Source organism: Amblyomma americanum, chromosome 2 (genome assembly GCF_052857255.1).
Source record: "Amblyomma americanum isolate KBUSLIRL-KWMA chromosome 2, ASM5285725v1, whole genome shotgun sequence".
Taxonomy (NCBI): Eukaryota; Metazoa; Arthropoda; class Arachnida; order Ixodida; family Ixodidae; genus Amblyomma; species Amblyomma americanum.
The window spans coordinates 6,024,981-6,043,010 of NC_135498.1; the positions used below are offsets into that span (position 1 = coordinate 6,024,981).

An 18,030-nucleotide genomic window follows, 5' to 3' on the forward strand; every position below is an offset into this window, starting at 1 on the left:
ACACACACACACACACACACACACACACACACACACACACACACACACACACACACACACACACACACGCACGCACGCACACACACACACACGCGCGCACACACACGCACACACACATGCGCACAAACACACACGCACACACACACACGCGCGCACGCACTCGCGCACGTGCACTGAAAGCACCAGTAATTGAAACAACACTTGGAAGTTTGTATAGTTCACGGTGTCCAAAAAGAATGCAAAAAGCAGATGAGGCAACGCAAACTCTCTCACTGACCCATTTGTATCCCTCACCCATACACCCATTCGCTTTCTGCCTGGGTCACTCACTCACTCACTCACTCACTCACTCACTCACTCACTCACTCACTCACTCACTCACTCACTCACTCACTCACTCACTCACTCAGTCAGTCACTCGCTGTCTGGCTGGGTCACTCACTCATGCAGCACACATGCATGCCTAGCTTCGTGCCTTAACGCCGGCGATCGCTGACCGTGCACAAATGAGGTCGTGACCAGCTCCGGGCCCCGGTGTCCGGCGGGTTAAGGCTCTCCAGAGCGAGCCCCTTTGTGACGCCTCGCGGCCAGACTATGGCCCGAGGCACGCGATATGCCCGCGTTCGGCCCATCGCGTGATACGGGGAAATAGACGCCTTCCGAGAGGCCCTGCGCCATCATAGGCCACGCGAGCGCCCCTATTGTTCGCCGCCGGGCGCGTGTGGTGTGTTTCCAAACGGTGATTTGTTGTCGGGGGTATGTACTGTGTGCATGGAACGGCCTGATGCTCGCTCGCGTGCATCCATCCAGTGCGCAATGAACGCACGGCTGACGGGTATTACGTACACTTAAGATGGCCGCCTGCCACCTCCACGTGTCTTGTGTCAGGAAGTGGGCCACAGATGCTCGCTTATCCCTTTGTTCTCCGTCGATGCGTCGGGTCTCGTCAGCAGCGAAATTCCATTGCACCGAAAAGTTTGTTTTTGCTTGCCGTAGTCGGCCTGGTGGTGCAAACTGTATGCACTTGCGCGCTCATTTCATCCGCAAGTGCATTATGAGAATACTTTTATGCTTCTCTGTTGTGCTGATATGCACGCATAATGTTTGCAAAATGTCCGCCAGGACTTCTGAGAAGAATCGCGTGTTTTGCGGGCATGCTAAGATTTCATGCTTTTCCAACGCTTGTGAACTTTCACTGTACGCTCTGTGTTACAAAGGAATGAAATGGGATTAACTGCGCCCCTTACTCCTCGCGACGAATGACTAGTCTCTGTGGAGGCTAAGGTTGGCGTATGATAGTTTCGCAGTTATTGTTTTAGAGAGTAATTGTTGGCCCTTTGAGGGAGTAATAGTTCTGGCGACGCAGTCGCCAAGAGACTGAAGTGCGCCCTTTTTTAGTCCTTTTTGACTTTGTTTGGCCACTAGCAAGAAATTTACAGAACCGTTTTCTCGTCATTTTCGAGATATGTTGCAGCAGGATCCCCCAATTCGTTCTTTATAATGGAACCACACACACACACACACACACACACACACACACACACACACACACACACACACACACACACACACACACACACACACACACACACACACACACACACACACACACACACACACACACACACACACACACACACACACACACACACACACACACACACACACACACACACACACACGCACACACACACGCACACACACACACACACACACACACACTCTCTCTCTCTCTCTCTCACTAACTCACTAACTCACACACTCACTAACTCACACACTCACTAACTCACACACTCGCTCACACACTCGCTCACACACACGCGCACACACACACACACACACACACACACACACACACACACACACACACACACACACACACACACACACACACACACACACACACACACACACACACACACACACACACACACACACACACACACACACACACACACACACACACACACACACACACACACACACACACACTATTGTACCGCAAACGCCTAAGCTTCGGGCAGGCGATGTATTCTAGAGTAGAAAGACCGACTGCAACTCGAGTGCGCGGCGTCTCTTTAGCTTTCAACCCAAGACCACTGAGGACTGTCATGCCGTGGCAGGATTACCCTCATTCTGAATTTCTCCTAAGGCTTCAAAAACACTAGACTGGTGCACGTTGGTACCTATACTTGGATAATTTTATGTGTGCAGCTATAGTTTAAAGAAACGCCCGGGTGAAGCATACTAGACCAGCTATAGTGCATAAGGAGTGAGAATTGCTTCCGGAGAACTACTGATGGAAACATAATACGTACCTGATGAGCGTACTAATCTGAGGCCGTCCTGCGCAGCTGTCACTTAAAAGCTCTTAATGAACCTAAGACACCTCCTATTTATTTTCACACCGGTCATGAGCACGCCAAATCTAAATGCAGTAGGGAACCACTGCCAGCAAGTCGCCACGCCGCTCACTGATGATTGCTCGCTGGTCTGTTGTGCACATAACGGAAAACACGAGGCAAGTAACGCGAACGTTGTGTACGTGCCAGCCGGAGCCAAAAAGCACGCATACTTCAATCCTCCCCATGCAGTGCAAAGGAACCTAACTGAGCTTCGAGGTCGGCCACATGGACGCTATGTGCACCGTTCGTTCCGCCACTGCCGCTAGGGCTCGTGCAGTGGCGGATGTCGCTAATTGTTAGCACATCTGTGTAATTTCGATGTAAGAATTTTGCCGGGCGAAGCTTGTCCAGCAGTTGATGCACCGGTGCGTGAATTGTTTCTGGCAGCAGCATTGCAATATACTCCCGCAGGTAACTTTAAGAGCGGAAATTTTTGCCGGGCCCCGATTTTCGCCAGTTTATCCTGGACTTTCCTGCTTTGTTCTCCTTCGTCGCCCTGCTCACGTGCTGGGCAGCCATCTGGGCCTGGATAACTTTCCTTCTTTTCCTGTCCGCTCTTCTCTCTGGGCCACTCCGCTGCAACCCCAGCTTTGTACAATGTTATCGCTGTTAGAAGAAGGTTCGTAAAAAATTCGCGATCCACGCTGGACCGGCTCGGTAAATTCATACGGCAGGTAATGGATGCTCCCAGCCGCTTCTTTTGTATGCTTCGATCGGGTGGCGTGCGTGTTCAGGGCGGCGTTGGGCGGCTTTTCTTCGGTCGTAGCTGCACGTTCGACAGCCATCATGACGATGCGGTTGCCGGTCAGTCGAACGCTCCTCCGCTTGGACACGAAACCTGTGAAGACCTTGAAGACGCTTGCTCGCTGTCGAACCGGCACCGAACGGCTGCAGCTGCTGCCGCCGTACACGCGGACGGGCAGCACGACTTGCCACACTTGAATGGGGACCGACACTTTAGTGATCATGGCAATTCATGCCTTCGAGCTCTATGTGTGCTTCGCCACCTGTGTTGCCACCCAGTCACAACCAACGCCTGTAAAGTAGGGCGTTGTCAGTGCGTCCACGAATCTCTAGCGAGTGGGGCGTGCTTTGATTCTGTGCACACAACACGAAATACAATGCATTGTATGCGCACTAGAACCGAAGGACGGTCTGTGGGGATTGTAACAGATTGTTGCGCACACGCGCACTATACGCTCGCGCTTTCTGCCACGTGCAGGCGCAGGGTCGCCCCTTGGCTATAGGTCTGTCGGTCTTAAATATAGCGTGCTCGCGGGTTCGGTGCCAAGAAAACTAGCGCCTGTCAGGAGCCGGGAACAAAGTGTAGCGTCCGAGGCGGAAACTGCCGCGGCGGGGCCGGGGTCCCGCCTTCGTGCGGGGCTCCGCGACGACCGCAAAATGCCAGAGTGCGACGTCGCGTCCCGCCACCACCGTGATGCGCGCGAGTTTGCCGAATAGCCCACTGTGCAGCAGCAACGGCGGAGCAAGGGCACCAGGAAGAGGCGCCGGCCACGTTGCGGGCGCGTACGCACGGCGTCATCGCGCTGCAGCAGCGTCATCTCATCTGTGGACTCGAGGGGAGCGCGAGCCGTGCTTATAAATAAAGCACGGCGGGGACTGGGGCGCGCGTAATTGGTCTTGAGGGTGCCACTTAGGACGAGAAGGCACCGGCGAGCGCGCTCGCAGCACACGAACGGGAAGCGTGTAATCCTCGTCCACCGTTCATTGTTTCTCAGCCATCGCTCGCGGACGGCGACGACACCGAGAACGCGGCAGGGTAAAAACGACCGAGCAGAAGAGAAGATGCGGGGGGCACTGGTGCGTTGTGTTTGTGTGCGTGTGTTGTGCGCGGCCTGCGTTTAAGCGGCGAGGTCAGTCGGCCTCGTGAACCTCGGGCAGGAATTAAGGGCGCCGTCTTAGGGCTCTCGCTCAGACAGCGCTCAAGACAGCGCCGGACGCGTAAGAGCGCGCACGGAGTCCTCGCGTGGTCCCCCTGGCTCCGCGATGGCTTCATCAAACGCCCAATGCGCTTAATGGCCTACATTTAGTGCGACGCAATTGCAGCGCGCTGATGGCTCTCGGAGAGGTGGCCTCCTGAAGGTGTCGGGTCTCCTATTTGGCGCCCCGACATTGCGCCCTATACAGACGAGCTTGCTGCGTAGCGCACTTGGAGCGTTGCCATTCGCGGCATAGGCGCATTCCTTCCTCACTCCGAGGGCTGGACTGCTCTTCGGGAGACACCCTGCGCTGTGGTTTATGTAGACGCTGCCGACTGAGCGTGCATACGACACGTGCAAGTTGTGGGAGGAGACTCGTCGTCGCTCGCAATGACACAACTTAGCATATTTAATAAACGACCACAAAGTGTGAGGACATTGCGGAGACTTCCTTCTGTGTCGCGACTTTGCTTGCTTTGTGGCTGTGTCGCGGTGGCTTTGGCGTTCAGTTGATGTTCCTGAGGTCGCGGGTACGGTCCCGGCCGCGGCGGCCGTATTTCGATGGGTGTGAAATTCAAAATCGTCCATGTGCTGTGCGATGTCAGCGCGCGATAAAGAACCCTAGGTGGTCAAAATGAATCCGGAGCCTCCACATCGGCGTCCCCAAAGCCTATGGTCACTTCGAGGCGTTAAACCATAAATTTACAAATGTGGAACTCTACAGCGGACGGCCCGACGAAAAAGACGAACATTTAATTCCGTGCTGCCGACTAGAAAACAAAAACGACAACCAGCGTACGGCTGGCTGCTCGATCACCATAGTGCAACGAGCCCCCACTTTGTATCATTTACGAGTAACACTCCATCCGCGGCATGATGAACGCTGACTGATTTGCCTGCAGCTCTGCACTCTACTGTTGGGAGCAAGATTTCATGGCGGCAAGGGGCCGTTCGATTTATTGCGCTGGTGAAGATTTTATGCTCATAAAGCTATATGATTACAGGATCTCGACACCATGCTGAGAAGTCCTCCGTGCTCATGCGCTGAGGACTTTCAGTCAAAACTGCGCACCATTCTCTTCAAGCGAAGAAAATCAAGGTCCCCGCTAATCTTCAGCCATTGCTTTGGCTGTTCAATGTCTATGCGGCCATTAGGGTCGTGCTCCGCTTTCCCTTGCTATGATATGATCATCAGTGTCAGCTTATTGCTATGTAAGTGTCTCGGTCGTTTGTGCTTTCGTTCCAAGGCAGTTTTCTGGCAACGTATATATTGGTTTCTCCTGCTGAGACAATTAATGGTGTGCTTATAGCAGGTTACCTTTTGTCGGCTTTGTATGATGTGATGTTTATGTCGGCAATCATCTTCATCATCGCAATCGTTGCGGTATTCACAATAATAATCATCATTATTAGCCAAGTTAAGTCCGCTGCAAGACAAAAGCAGCGACCTTTGACTGCTGATCATTACCCGTTTCTGTGTGGGTTTTGCTTTTTTTTTGCATTTCTGGGGAAATAGGGAAAAGTCTTGAGCACTAAGGTATCTGTGCACGTCATAGAACCCTAAGTGGTCGAACTTCAGCCGGACACAGCCCGCAATGTTTGTTTGTCAGATGAAAATTAATTTACTATCACTTGTGATTACGCGGAGAGTTCATCATCTGGACTAACCAAATGGGATATTCTCTGGGAAGCCTGGTTTAGTGCACTATGATATGCCATTCACGCTGGCCAAGTTGTCATTTGCAAACGATAACTGCCCTGGGTCATAGTTAACTGCCTCAGTAAACTGAATTTTCTTTTCCGAAGTCTCAGGCCACTTCTTGAATGCTCGAAGGGCTCTTGGATCCCATACGTTCGAGTTCCTTCTTAACAGCTTGCGCTAAGGCGGTACCTAGTCGCTTGTTTTGCTCATGCCCGTATTTAACGCTAGCTAGCGCTTAAGCGCGTGTCTATGGCTACGCTTACTTTGGTAGTGGTGGTCGCGAAGACCGATGGCATGCCGTAGAGACTACTACCGACTTAGGGATAACAACACTGACGGACCAGATATCGCCACAGTAGCCGGTATTACAGGGTTGGAGGTCTTGTAGCGTGTACTTGAGAAGAAAACATTGCCCTCAAAAATTGTAGAGACGCTTTAATAACTTTCTGGATGAGGCAGCAATATGAGTGAAAAAGAGTTCGACAAAACCTAGGCTCTACACGGAGAGTTAAGGGCGACTGGACTTTCGTCGCTTGCTGCGTTTCGTGATCAGCTGTCGTCTATCGGACGCAAGCTGCCGTTTTTTGTTCGATTTTCCTTTTTTTTTGCTGCTTTTCCTGTTCCTTCTCAGGGCCGCTATATAATTTTGTGGGCCAAAGAGCCTGCAAAACACGACTTCGGCAAGGGCGCATGGCTTGCGATGACCACGGTCTAGACAACACAACTTTTTCATTTATTTTTCATTTATTTTCTCCTTAGGAGCCCGATGGCATTACATAAGGGGAGGTGAATTAGCATGATGTATATTTCTTGAACATGGAAAAAGGTGAAGAGAAAGATACAAAATATACAACGAAAGCAAGCAAGAACAAGGAAAAACAAAAAATACAGTAAAATGCAGAAATACATATATTTGAAATAAGAGGGAACAAGCAAGAGCAAGAGAAAAAAAATTACACTAAGGCGCAGAAATTCAACAAAGCGAAGTAACAAAACAGCACAAAGGGTGCAGTCTATTCAGGATGGCTGAAGTTTTTTTTTTTTTTTACCTTATTACGGAATTGAGTTCTATCTGTGCATTCGGCTATGTTTTCGGGTACGGAATTCCATAGGACTATTGCATGATGGAAAAACGAGCTACTCATTGCTAGGGTGCGGGTAGAAATTCGTGCTAGAGACGGTAATCGTGCTCTTTCTTTGTCTCACAAATGGCACGACCTCTACGCGAAACAGATGTTCATGAACAAACAGTTCGAGGACGTGTATTCTTCGTACAGCGTCCGTCACAAAGTCCCAGATCTTGAGTGTCAGTGCAGATGATGCTGTCAAGCTGACTGCGTCGCACTCGAAGCAGCATAAGTCGCACGCCGTGCAACGGTAGCCGCCCCAGACCAAGGCTTGCCCCGTTTTCTTTGTTTTTTCGCGCGCGTTTCTTCGCTCCGGCGCGAGAACAAAACGCCACCTTTTTTCTACGCGCGCGCTACGTTCTACGGAGAGCCACTCACTCACGCTTGACGCGGTTACGCCGCCGCGTGTTTATCTTTGCCAGCAATTACACAGCCGTGCTGTTGATGTTCACGTGGTGTCGACTCTCTAATGATGGCGTCCCTCGCGAGGCAACCTTGGCGAGGCCTAGCTGGCTCCACACCCCGACGCCACTTTTGACTGTCCTCTTTTGTCTGAAACCCCGCGAGAGGCGCTTATTGCGCCATGTCCGCGTATAATTCTTCCTGAATGCATTCGTTAATTCCCCTCGCTGCGAGCTCCTTTAAAGGCCGATGCGAGCAGAACGGCGTCGTATCCCGCGGGCGTTTAAAACGTGTGAGGGGACCGCGTGTCTGCTCAAAAAGCGCTCTGCCCCGCTGATCCTGGTGGGTGGCGTGTAAACGGCTCCGTGGGTCGTTTCCCGCTCTTTAATTACGAGGCGCGCTTTTTGTCTCGCGCGAGTTCGTTGCCAACAGTGGCCGCTCGCTTCCTGGTTGTTTTGTTTTTATCGACGCTGCTGCCAGAAGGTCGCGACGTTTTGTCGCTTATGAGTTTTAAGCAATCCCGGCCTTCCTCCTCAAAGCGGGTCAGCTTACAACATCTTATATTATTCTCGTGAATAATCTTTTCTTCTCTCTTCCTTTCTTTCTAGCACTTGCCGCAGCGTAGGTTTAGACGCTGGGATTGCGGTGGGCACGCTTGCCAAGGTATGCTTTATGCAATATGTGTTACAATGTACCGTGTTTAACTACAGCAGCTTCCTTCGTTGCTTCCACAGGACGAAATTTCCTCCCGCATGCGTAAGAAGTTTTCGCTTTTGATAGACGCATAATCAGCGGCGGCGCTTTAAGTCAGGTTTGTCTTTATATATATATATATATATATATATATATATATATATATATATATATATATATATATATATATATATATATATATATATATATATATATATATATATATATATATATATATATATATATATATATATATATATATATTAAACTTCAGTGCCTGTTTAATGCGAACACTTTTTGAGAATTTCTTTGTCTTAATTTTGCATGGTTGCAAAATATCCCTAGTCTCTGTTTGCGACCAATTCTATGCCCATATATCACCAGTTCATTTGGTTTGATGCTCACCCACCGGGACAGAGTTCTAGACCTAAACCTTGTTTTCTCTAGATTCTCAAACTGCGCGCTACAGACTTTAAAGGAGTTCGCTGCTGGGCTAGTTGGTTGTAGCGTAAGCTTCCCTCTCACAGAACTTTAAACTAAACGTAGGATATGTGTCGAGAAGGTGGCGAACGTGCAGGTCAGTGACTGCCGAGGCGCTGGCTGATAGAAGTGGCTGGTTGCAGAGGGAATGTTTTGTTTTAGAGTGAAAGCTCTACTTCACGACGAGAGCTGCAGAAGCCGGTCCATCGCCGAAGCCTTGACCTTCGCCTGGAATAAATTAATAAATAAATAAGTATATGACGCGATTGGGTTTCGAACCCACGGCGGCGCGAACGGATCAGCTTCGCTCCCCACTGCACAAGAGCACTGTGATACCGCCGCAGCCGATCACGCCTCGTGTTCAACTGCAACAATCAACTCGCGCTGTTCATGGTACATCGTCGTATTCATCAACTTCTATCTGCGGCGCTAGCAGATCAGATCAGCTTAACCTCTACTTAACCTTCGTCTATTATCGTCGCCAGACCTGCCGACGACCCAACAAATCAAGAATCATGAGCCAACCAGCTAAACACATGCTTTCGCACTTCTAGTCGGTTAAACTCCATTAAAACTTGTAATTTTTTTAGGGAGCCCGTGATCTACTGTGACTTTGGATTCATTTCACTTCGTTTTCTTCAAAATGTTCTTTCTTTAATGTGTTTCTGAGCCGCTAGCGAGCCGGCGGTCGCTATCTGGGCATTTCGTGACTATAGCTGCAGCTTCAGCTGCAAAAGCACAGTATGGCTTGGGTGCGCGGTCACTCGCAGGATGCGCGTTATTGCGCAAGTCTGACGTGATGCCCCTGAGCTATAAATTTCAAAACTCTTTTTTATTTAACTCAATAAGGGTAGTTTGAGCTCAAACCACGCCAGTGCTACACAGTGCAGAGCAGTGAGAAGTGAACAGCAGCGTTCAGGGTTTACGTTGCTCCTCCGATTTTATTTCGATCCTTGCCGAAAGTACAAAAGTACAAAAAAAATAGAAAGTAATCTTTTAAGTCCGGCAGTTTTCGACGAAGCATCATGCCGCCGGTGTATAATGGGGCCGGCTCGGCTTTTTTATTTTAACGCATTTTCTGCCTAGCGTCATTTTAGCGAGTAGACACAACAAAGGGGTGGCGTTAATGCGCAAAGCTAGAACTTTGTGATACCCGCCTTCTAAAGAACCTCCCAGTGGCGGTTATGAATAATAGCAGTGGTGACAAACTACGCAGAACTCGGCGGAACGCAGAAGATAGTTTGCAACCGCGCGCACCTACGCATGTGCGCGCTGCCTGGTTCCTGGTTTTACAAGGAAAAAAAATGCGTCACAAATCCTTCGTGAACGATAGGAATAGGATTATGGGCTTACCGGTCTTGTGGCAGTTGCTGTTCACCGCTTGGTGCGTCGTGTCGTGGTCGCCTCTTTTTTGTCGTTAGCTTCCTGTCTAGCAACCATTGTAGTCAATTCGTGCATTGCAGAGCAGCTCGTAACAACGATGGCGTCAAAACAAAGAAGATATATGGCGTGTTCAACGAAAGTGAAGGTGGTCGCTTAACTCGGCAAGTGTTTCGATTAACAATGCGGCAAGCCCGGCGAGCTTCGAATGCCCATTGCGCCCTTGGGTTCGTCTTTCTGAAGGTTTGCGCCTGCGTGTGTCCCCTTTCATGTCCTGACTTGAATGGGCGCATAATACTCCCAAAAGATTGGCGGTAACTCCGCTGTCGAGAAGGAACGGTCATTTTGTTCGTGGCTAATTTTGGGGAACTTAAGCTAGCTCGCTACAATGGATGGCCTCTGCAGAAGCCGCGCAGTTCGCTGCATTGCACAAGCTCACTGTGCTGTGAGTAATTAAAATCAAGGTTGGTTATGAGGAAAGGAAAGTCGCAGTCACTGCCTTACCCAGGGTGGTAACGGTGGTGGAACAAAGGAGGAGGAGGGAAAAAATTTATTCCGCAAAAATAAATTAGTGGATAGATGATCGCCGTACTCTTATCCAGTGTCCTTACCCAGGGCTTCGTCGGCCGTCGCTATCGGGCACGCCCGCTCCCAAGAGGAGAAAGTGGGGTTGGGGATAGGCGACTGGTGCCCCGGTGGGTTGGGGCATTCCCATCGATATAGGAAAAGGTGGCTATACAGGTACTGCATGTTGGACAACTATTGGGTGGGGAAAATTAGGTGTTTCTGATAGAGGTTTGGGAAAATGTGTGTGTCCGTCGCTGGCGCCCTGCTGTGGCGTCCGCTCTGTTGAGGGATTTGTGTGACGGGGAAGTGTTCTTCCATGGTGTCTGTGGTGTTCAATAATGGGTTTGTATGTAAGAGGTTCTGTGCTTCGAAAGCTGCGCAGTTTCGGAATTGCATCACGCAATTTCGTGTTGGAAAATTGCTGCATGTTTGCAGAAATTAGGCATTATGATCCGGAAGTGGTACGTCATACGCTGTAGTGCTTTACAAACTGTTTGCTAAAATGAAGGTTTCAGTGCGCTGAGCTTCAACTCAAACCTATTGCATATGATGCGATGCCATTTCGGCGGAGCAATTTAGTAACTTTTCGGTTATCTGAAAGGTTTATTCAAACTTGGCTTGTTGAACTGGTTTTTAACATTGTAGTTTAACTGAACGCATGTTATTTGTGAAATGCGCGTGTAGTTTGCCTCGTCTGTATTTGGAGTGTTTCCGCGTACCTTACGTATGCTTGCCTGCTGTCAACTGTCGTGAACATGGGCTGTGCTGTATGTGTTATGACGTCGTCCTCATCCATTGTCTTTTATATCAGATGTAGAACATATGTCGTCGCCTATTTGTAAAGACGCAGCGTGACAAGCAGTAGGCACTGTTACCTAAAAAAGCAAAAATCTCGCCTTATAAGTTGTACAAGAAGGGGTACATCCAGTAACGCAAGTAACAACGGCACCTCAGTTTTTGTGTCACTGCAGTTGTGGGCCGTGCAGTGCTATGTATTTTGCTCGTTCTTCTGCCACCATTTAAAAGATGGAAGCTTCGACGTATCCAATCTAACCGCAAGTGAAGCCAAAGTATCGAGACCGTGACGCATAACTGTGAAATATGTTAATGAAGAAAAGCCTGACTCTTTATGTCGCTTGCATTCGGAGCTGTTCCGCCCTCTGGTAGTCATTGGCGGCGATGAATTGCGCTGACATTTTTCTGCGCTTCTCTTCCAGGCCAGGAGACCGGAGCTCGAAAGCGGCTGGCGCTTTTCCACCTCCGGCAGAGGAGTTGCGGTGAGCACTGTTATGGTTGCAGCGTATTGTCTTTGCAGTGTACTGTCAGCGTCAGCTGAATCTAGAAACATGATAGCTATAACGTGTGCACCAAAGTATCATATTCCGTAAAAAAAAATACAGGCTGGGTTCATTAACACCTCCACGCAACGGTGTTCGCGCCGTCCAGGTGAAAATCAAGTGTACTAGCACTCATTCTCCACCGGAAAGCTTTTGGCAAAGGCTGTACCCGCCACGGCGTTGCAGCCCTGGCCCGTGCAAAAAATGAAATTAGTTAGGTCTCTTACTCATGTTAATGAATTTTCGCTTGTCATGATCGCACTGCTGTGAGCTATGAGGTGTACTCCGTACTGCTCGCCCTCCTCACTGATTTCGACCACTGAGGATCCTTACAACGTGCCCCGAAATCTCAGGAAAATGCCATAAGTGCCGCTATGGGGGGCAGTTATGAGCACGTAAAGAAAGAGGAAGCACTCTGCTTGGCAGTCGCCCACGTTTTTTTTTTCTTTCTGCGCAGCGGTATTTGCTGCAAGTGGTTCTTTCTCCATTTTCTCACCAGTGCTTTAAAGGGGCACCGGTGAAAAATCGAAGTTGGCTTGTATCGATAGAATACCTAAACACATAAAGGCCTCTATTACTGAAAACAAAGCTCTTGTAAGGTAGAACAGAGCAAGAACTAAATTACAGCTATCGCTGGCCCAGGCCAGTCTCGCAAGTACAAGCGCGATGACGAAATAGCGGAAAAAAATACCAAGGACTTCTGTGGCTTAAAAACGTGCATGAAGGTTACGCGTTTAGATATTGAATTATATGAGTTTTATTTTGAACCAGCTAGTGCTCTTTTGTCACACGAGGAAGACGGGAAAAAACTACCTCCATGTTGAAAGCCATAGAAAACCTATACCTGGCGGCGCAACAGGCGGCTAGCTGAGTTTCGGTATGTTTTGGAGTGCTTCGCGGCTAGGCTATTTGCGTGCACGCGTGGTTTAATTTTTGACGGGCGTCGATTTACGACTGCGGAGCACCAGAGGAACTCCAAGTGCCCTCTATGGGCCTCTCGGACGAAGTTCATGCCGCGGCAGGCGCCTGCGACGAGAAAAACAGCTTTGGCTAGGCATTGTTGCGCGAGCCTCCAGTACACAGGTATCTAGAATTTCGCCTCCATCGAAATGCGACCGCCGCGACCGGGATCGAACCTGCGTCTTTCGGGACAGCAGCCGAGCACCATAATCACTGAGCCACCGCGGCGGCTTCTGGACGCGAAGGGGTGTAAGCTCGAAGGTTTTACAAAAGGCAAATTAATACGAGAATACGAACCGACAGGCGAAGGATTCTTGGAGGCTTGTAGGCTTTCAGTATTTCCCGCTGTTTTTTTTTTCTTTCTTAGTCTTGTTGTGTTTTTAGGCGTATAGCCCCGCGGCGCTCGCTCTATCAGCCATGCGCTCTGTTCCGTCTTGATTCTTGCACCAAGATCGCCGTGGTCATTCGAAGTGATGACCTCCGAAAAGTACGCGTGCACGGGACGAGCCGGAGCGGAAAGTCGCCGTCGTCGAAGATCCCAATCGCGATCTATAGCGGCGCTTCCCGTGTCGCTGCGCAGACTTCTGTCGTTGTCTTTTAAGACCGAGACAGCGAGCGTATAACGCCACGGCAGCAGCACGTGCGGGTGCCTTTCTCCATTTCCTCTCCGATGCAGCGACGCGGAGGGGCTTCGAGAGAGAATTCGTCTCAGCCCGGCTTCGAGCGAATCGCGTAACGGTGGCATATCTGCGCACGACCGTCCACGCTCCCGTGCGCGCGGCGCTTTCGCCTTTCGCCGAGCCACGCTTCTTGTGCTTCTGAAGCAGCTACGCCTACTCTGCGCTCGCTCATATAGAGCGGACACGTTTGCAGCGTGAAGCAGTGCATTCGTGCCTGTCTCTTAGTGCACTTATGCTCTTATGTGCGCTTAGGTGTTTGCATGTGTGAACCGTGCCCGGGTTTGTTTCTGCATGCAGGTGTGTGCGTAAGTGCGTGACCGCGTATTCGTGCTCGGGCCTTTTAGGTTTGTTTGCCTAACCCGGCATTGATTTGAATTGCACGTAGTCCGGAGAAATGGAGCACGCGCAGCAAGCGCGCGGTTTAGGGTCACGCCTGGACTGCTCCCCTTTCCTCGGATTCGCGCTGAAGATCGTGCCCGAAGTCGCGCTAAAGCGAGACGCAGTTTGAACTTAAATACGACGTAAGTTTCGTCCTCAAGTGGTGCCTTGAAACAGCGCTTTCTAGAAGGCGTGGCTGCGTCCAGTGTATTCGCGGAAGCCGGTTTCATTCCGCTGTTTGAAATCCAAAAACTCGTGATCACTGAAAAATATGAATGCGAATAGAGTTAGAAGCGCGCAGGGTCAATTTGAGGGAAGGGTGAGGTGCAACGCGTATATCTTCCTCACTCAAGACGGAAGTTAAGCCGTGCGCACGGTAGTGTGTGGCCGTGGTATGGCTCTGGTGCTGCTGATCGTAGTGTCGCCTTCAAAGGTAGATAAATGCTGTCGAGCTGAAGGCCGCTATTGGACTCGACGGGAAGCCTGCTTACCAGTGCGCATTTCGGCCACGTGTTACTCGGCCGGAGCAGAAACCCCAACGCCGTTATCGGACAGCATTGTGCCTTCACCGTGCTATCAGCACCCTTCCACCGAGTACCTTTGGGTGCAGTAGGAAGCGCTGTGTTCTGTAACCCGGCGTTGCTAGGCGCACGGCTACGAGAGCCGCGCGTACATTCGATAGCCGGAAGACGTGGCATAAGGAAAAAGCAGCGGCAAAAAAAAAAATGCAACTGAGCGGAAGCTGGCGTGTGTGTGTCTCTGCGGAGCTACAATGGCGGGGCGAGAACAAAATAAGCGGACGTGGAGCGTTGAATGAGTGCCGCTGATATCGTGACAGGAAGAGATCAGCGCTAAGCAAGCACATGGAGACGAAGGAAGCGGCCGCGTGTATACGGGCGGAAGAGATCGGCGCGCGGTAATCTGCGCGACCACCACGGTGCACCCCCGCCTTGGGCGAATGAGCGCCAGGAAACAATTACGGACGGCGCTGGCCCGTGCGGCGCGGCTACAGGCCTACTCAATATTCGATCTGGGTCTTCTCTCGCGCGTAGGTGCATCCCTCCTTATTTGTTTCTCGTAGAAAATGTAGTGCCGGTTTCGATCAACGCGCTGCGCATTGCGCGTCAGAGATCGCTTCTGCCGTGACTTTGCTCCGCCTTCCTTCCTCCTTCGACCCGTCGCGGTGGCACCGTGGCTGTGGCGAGCCCAAGGTCGCGGGATCGAATCCCGGCCGCAGTTGCTTTCAGGCTCGTGCGCTGTACGTGAAAGAACTCCATGTGGTCCCCCACTACTACGTCTCTCATAGCACCATGGGCAGTCTCTGGGCGTTAAACTCCACATAACACATAGTATCATGCGATTCCTCTTTCATTGCTCCCTTCCAACCTTTAATGCCAAAATTTTGAAGCAATCGAAGAAAAAAATTCATTTATTCATTTATTCACATTAGGCTAAGCAATGCACTCACATTCAAAGGCCAATATCAAATTTTTTTGGCACCTCTAAACTCTGTGAAATTGGTATGTCCCGAACTCGAAACAGTGGACATTTTGAATATTTTGCCTAGCTATTTCGTTCGAGTTGTGTGAAGGACCTAATCGGAGGTCTCGAAGTAACTTGAGAGCCCAGGGATAGTAGACAATTTTTAATCCAAAAAAATGTCTTTGTTTTCTCCGCAGTAAGTGCCGGAAAATGAGAGAAGAGCAGTTCTTCAACGCTTGCTGCAAGTTGCACATTCGCGCTCCTTGTTTTCTTCACACAGCCTCCTCACGGTAGCTCCAAACATTTTCGCCGGAATCATGTTGACATCACACTCCGTATGCAAGCTCAGTGTGGTAATGAGTACACGATGTGCAAACAGTGTGCGCAAATTCGCGGCAATAGTCTTAAAGGTTTAAATAGCGATTATTTCTGAGTGGTATAGTCAGCAGGGACATCAGAAGACTCGGTTGAAGTACGCTGAAACCATACCACTCTTTATTTACGACATACTGCTAGCCCCAGTTGGGGCTCTGGCAGGTTTGGGACATAGCATCGCACAAAAGGAACACGTTCATAATAGTGAAAACAGGAAAAAAGTCACAGGAACCCAACTGGTAGTCAAAGTTGAAAGTAGTCAGTGCACAAAACGAAGAAAACGAAAAGAAACACAATCTTTCAAAATTTCAGTTGAGTGAACAATACTGCGCAACTTACAAAGAAATGAAGAAAGCGAAAGGAAGTGAAAACGAATACCTGAATGAGTCAATATTAAGGCTATATTTTTTAAATGTTAAGAACGTTTGTTCCCTTTAGTGCGTGTAGCTGATAAAGACAAACATTGAATTGCGTCCATTTTGAGGCCACAACTTACAAGGAGGAAGACAAATTTGAGGCGCGAGAACATGGCCAATCCCCCTTGTGGGTATGTGCCATTGTGTGAGGATAACAACAACAACAACAACAACAACAACAACAACAACAACAACAACAACAACAACAACAACAACAACAACAACAACAACAACAACAACAACAACAACAACAACAACAACAACAACAACAACAACAACAACAACAACAACAACATGGCGCAAGCCCTTATTGGTGGAAGGCCAGCTCGATGCAAAAGTTGAGTTGGAGAATCACCGCGCCTGTGTAGGTTGTAAATAAATCTTTCTTTGCGTTGGACACTCTGTAACTTTTCTGCGCTGTCTTGTTATGGGAACCAGGCTATGAGGCTGTATTCGACTACAGGGCAAATTACTGAAAAAATATGCTAGTATTTTTTATCTAATGAAGAAGCTCTGATTGCCCGCTTTATCGAATGCAGAGCCGAGAGAGCCTTGTCGGTAACAAAAGGCACATGATTATCCTATTTTAGATCTGATGAAATTGTGACTCCTACGTACCTGTAATCGTTCACAAGCTTCATTGTTGTGTGGTGTACTGTGTAAAGCAATGTATGTGGGCCTTGCTTTCTGATTATTGTCATGAACACAGGTTTTTCGAGGTTAATTTTCATTTGTCAGTTCTGACAACAGTTATCAATCGATGTAAGTGCGTCAAAGAACGTTTTGTGTGGCTGGTTGGTAATAGTTCATCTTTGATTAAAGGCGCGAAACACAAGGTAGACGGGACTGAGCGCTCAGTCCCGTCTACTGTTCTTCAGTCGTGTGTTTCACGCCTTTAATAAAAAATAAGTGCTTAAGTAAAGGATCGATGCGGAAACTGTGCTTTGCGGTACTCCGGATAGTAGTACGTCCACTAGGTTTGAAGAATATGTTTTCCATAATACACAAACTGATGACAGCGTGATAGAAACGCTTTCAACCATTTCGTGACTGCAGTTGGCGAGGTAGCAATTATTTTGTAAACTAATTTGGTATGCGACACGCGGCGAAAGGCTTTCGAAAAATCTAGAAATATTAAACTGTCCACTTTCATCAATTGTGAGCGCTAGATGATGTGTGGTTTCTGTAAACTGTGTTATCGTTGATATGGTATAGTATGGTATGGTATGGTTTGGTATGGTATGGTATGGTATGGTATGGTGTGGTATGGTATGGTATGGTATGGTATGGTATGGTATGGTATGGTATGGTATGGTATGGTATGGTATGGTGTGGTATGGTGTGGTATATAGAATTTCACGTCCCGAAGCTGTACAATGGGAAACGTCAAGTATATAGGACGGGCTCCGGGCTGATTTGGACCACGTTCGGCACTTAAGCTTGTACTGCGTTAGCAAAGTGCGCCGTGTGTTTTGCATTTCCCCTGCTTCGAAACGGGGCCACCTCGGCCGGGGTTTCATCTCTCGTCTTCGCCAAGCAGCCGTGTTAGCCGTGTGCCATTGTCAGTGAGCCACTGCAGCGGGTGCTGCGGCGTTATTGGTTTATAAGCTTTAGCTGCATCCTCCTTGTTTACCTGCACTAGGTGCGCATTTGGTATTCTACATCACTGCCGAGTACGAAGGATGGTCGAGCGGTATACAAGGACG

The 18,030-nt window shown here is 49.4% G+C and overlaps 1 protein-coding gene across 2 annotated transcripts in view; it reads left to right on the plus strand.

Moving 5' to 3' along the window:
• Nucleotides 1–18,030, plus strand: part of LOC144120480 (pleckstrin homology domain-containing family G member 5-like) — a 626,877-nt gene that overhangs the window by 59,646 nt on the left and 549,201 nt on the right. Inside the window, exon 3 of one of the 2 annotated variants that reach the window (XM_077652910.1) lies at nt 11,914–11,973. The exons of the other annotated variant lie outside the window; for it this stretch is intronic. Within the exon in view, the coding sequence (XP_077509036.1) occupies nt 11,914–11,973 (60 nt within the window). The remainder of the gene's footprint in view (nt 1–11,913; nt 11,974–18,030) is intronic. 2 annotated transcript variants of the gene reach the window in all.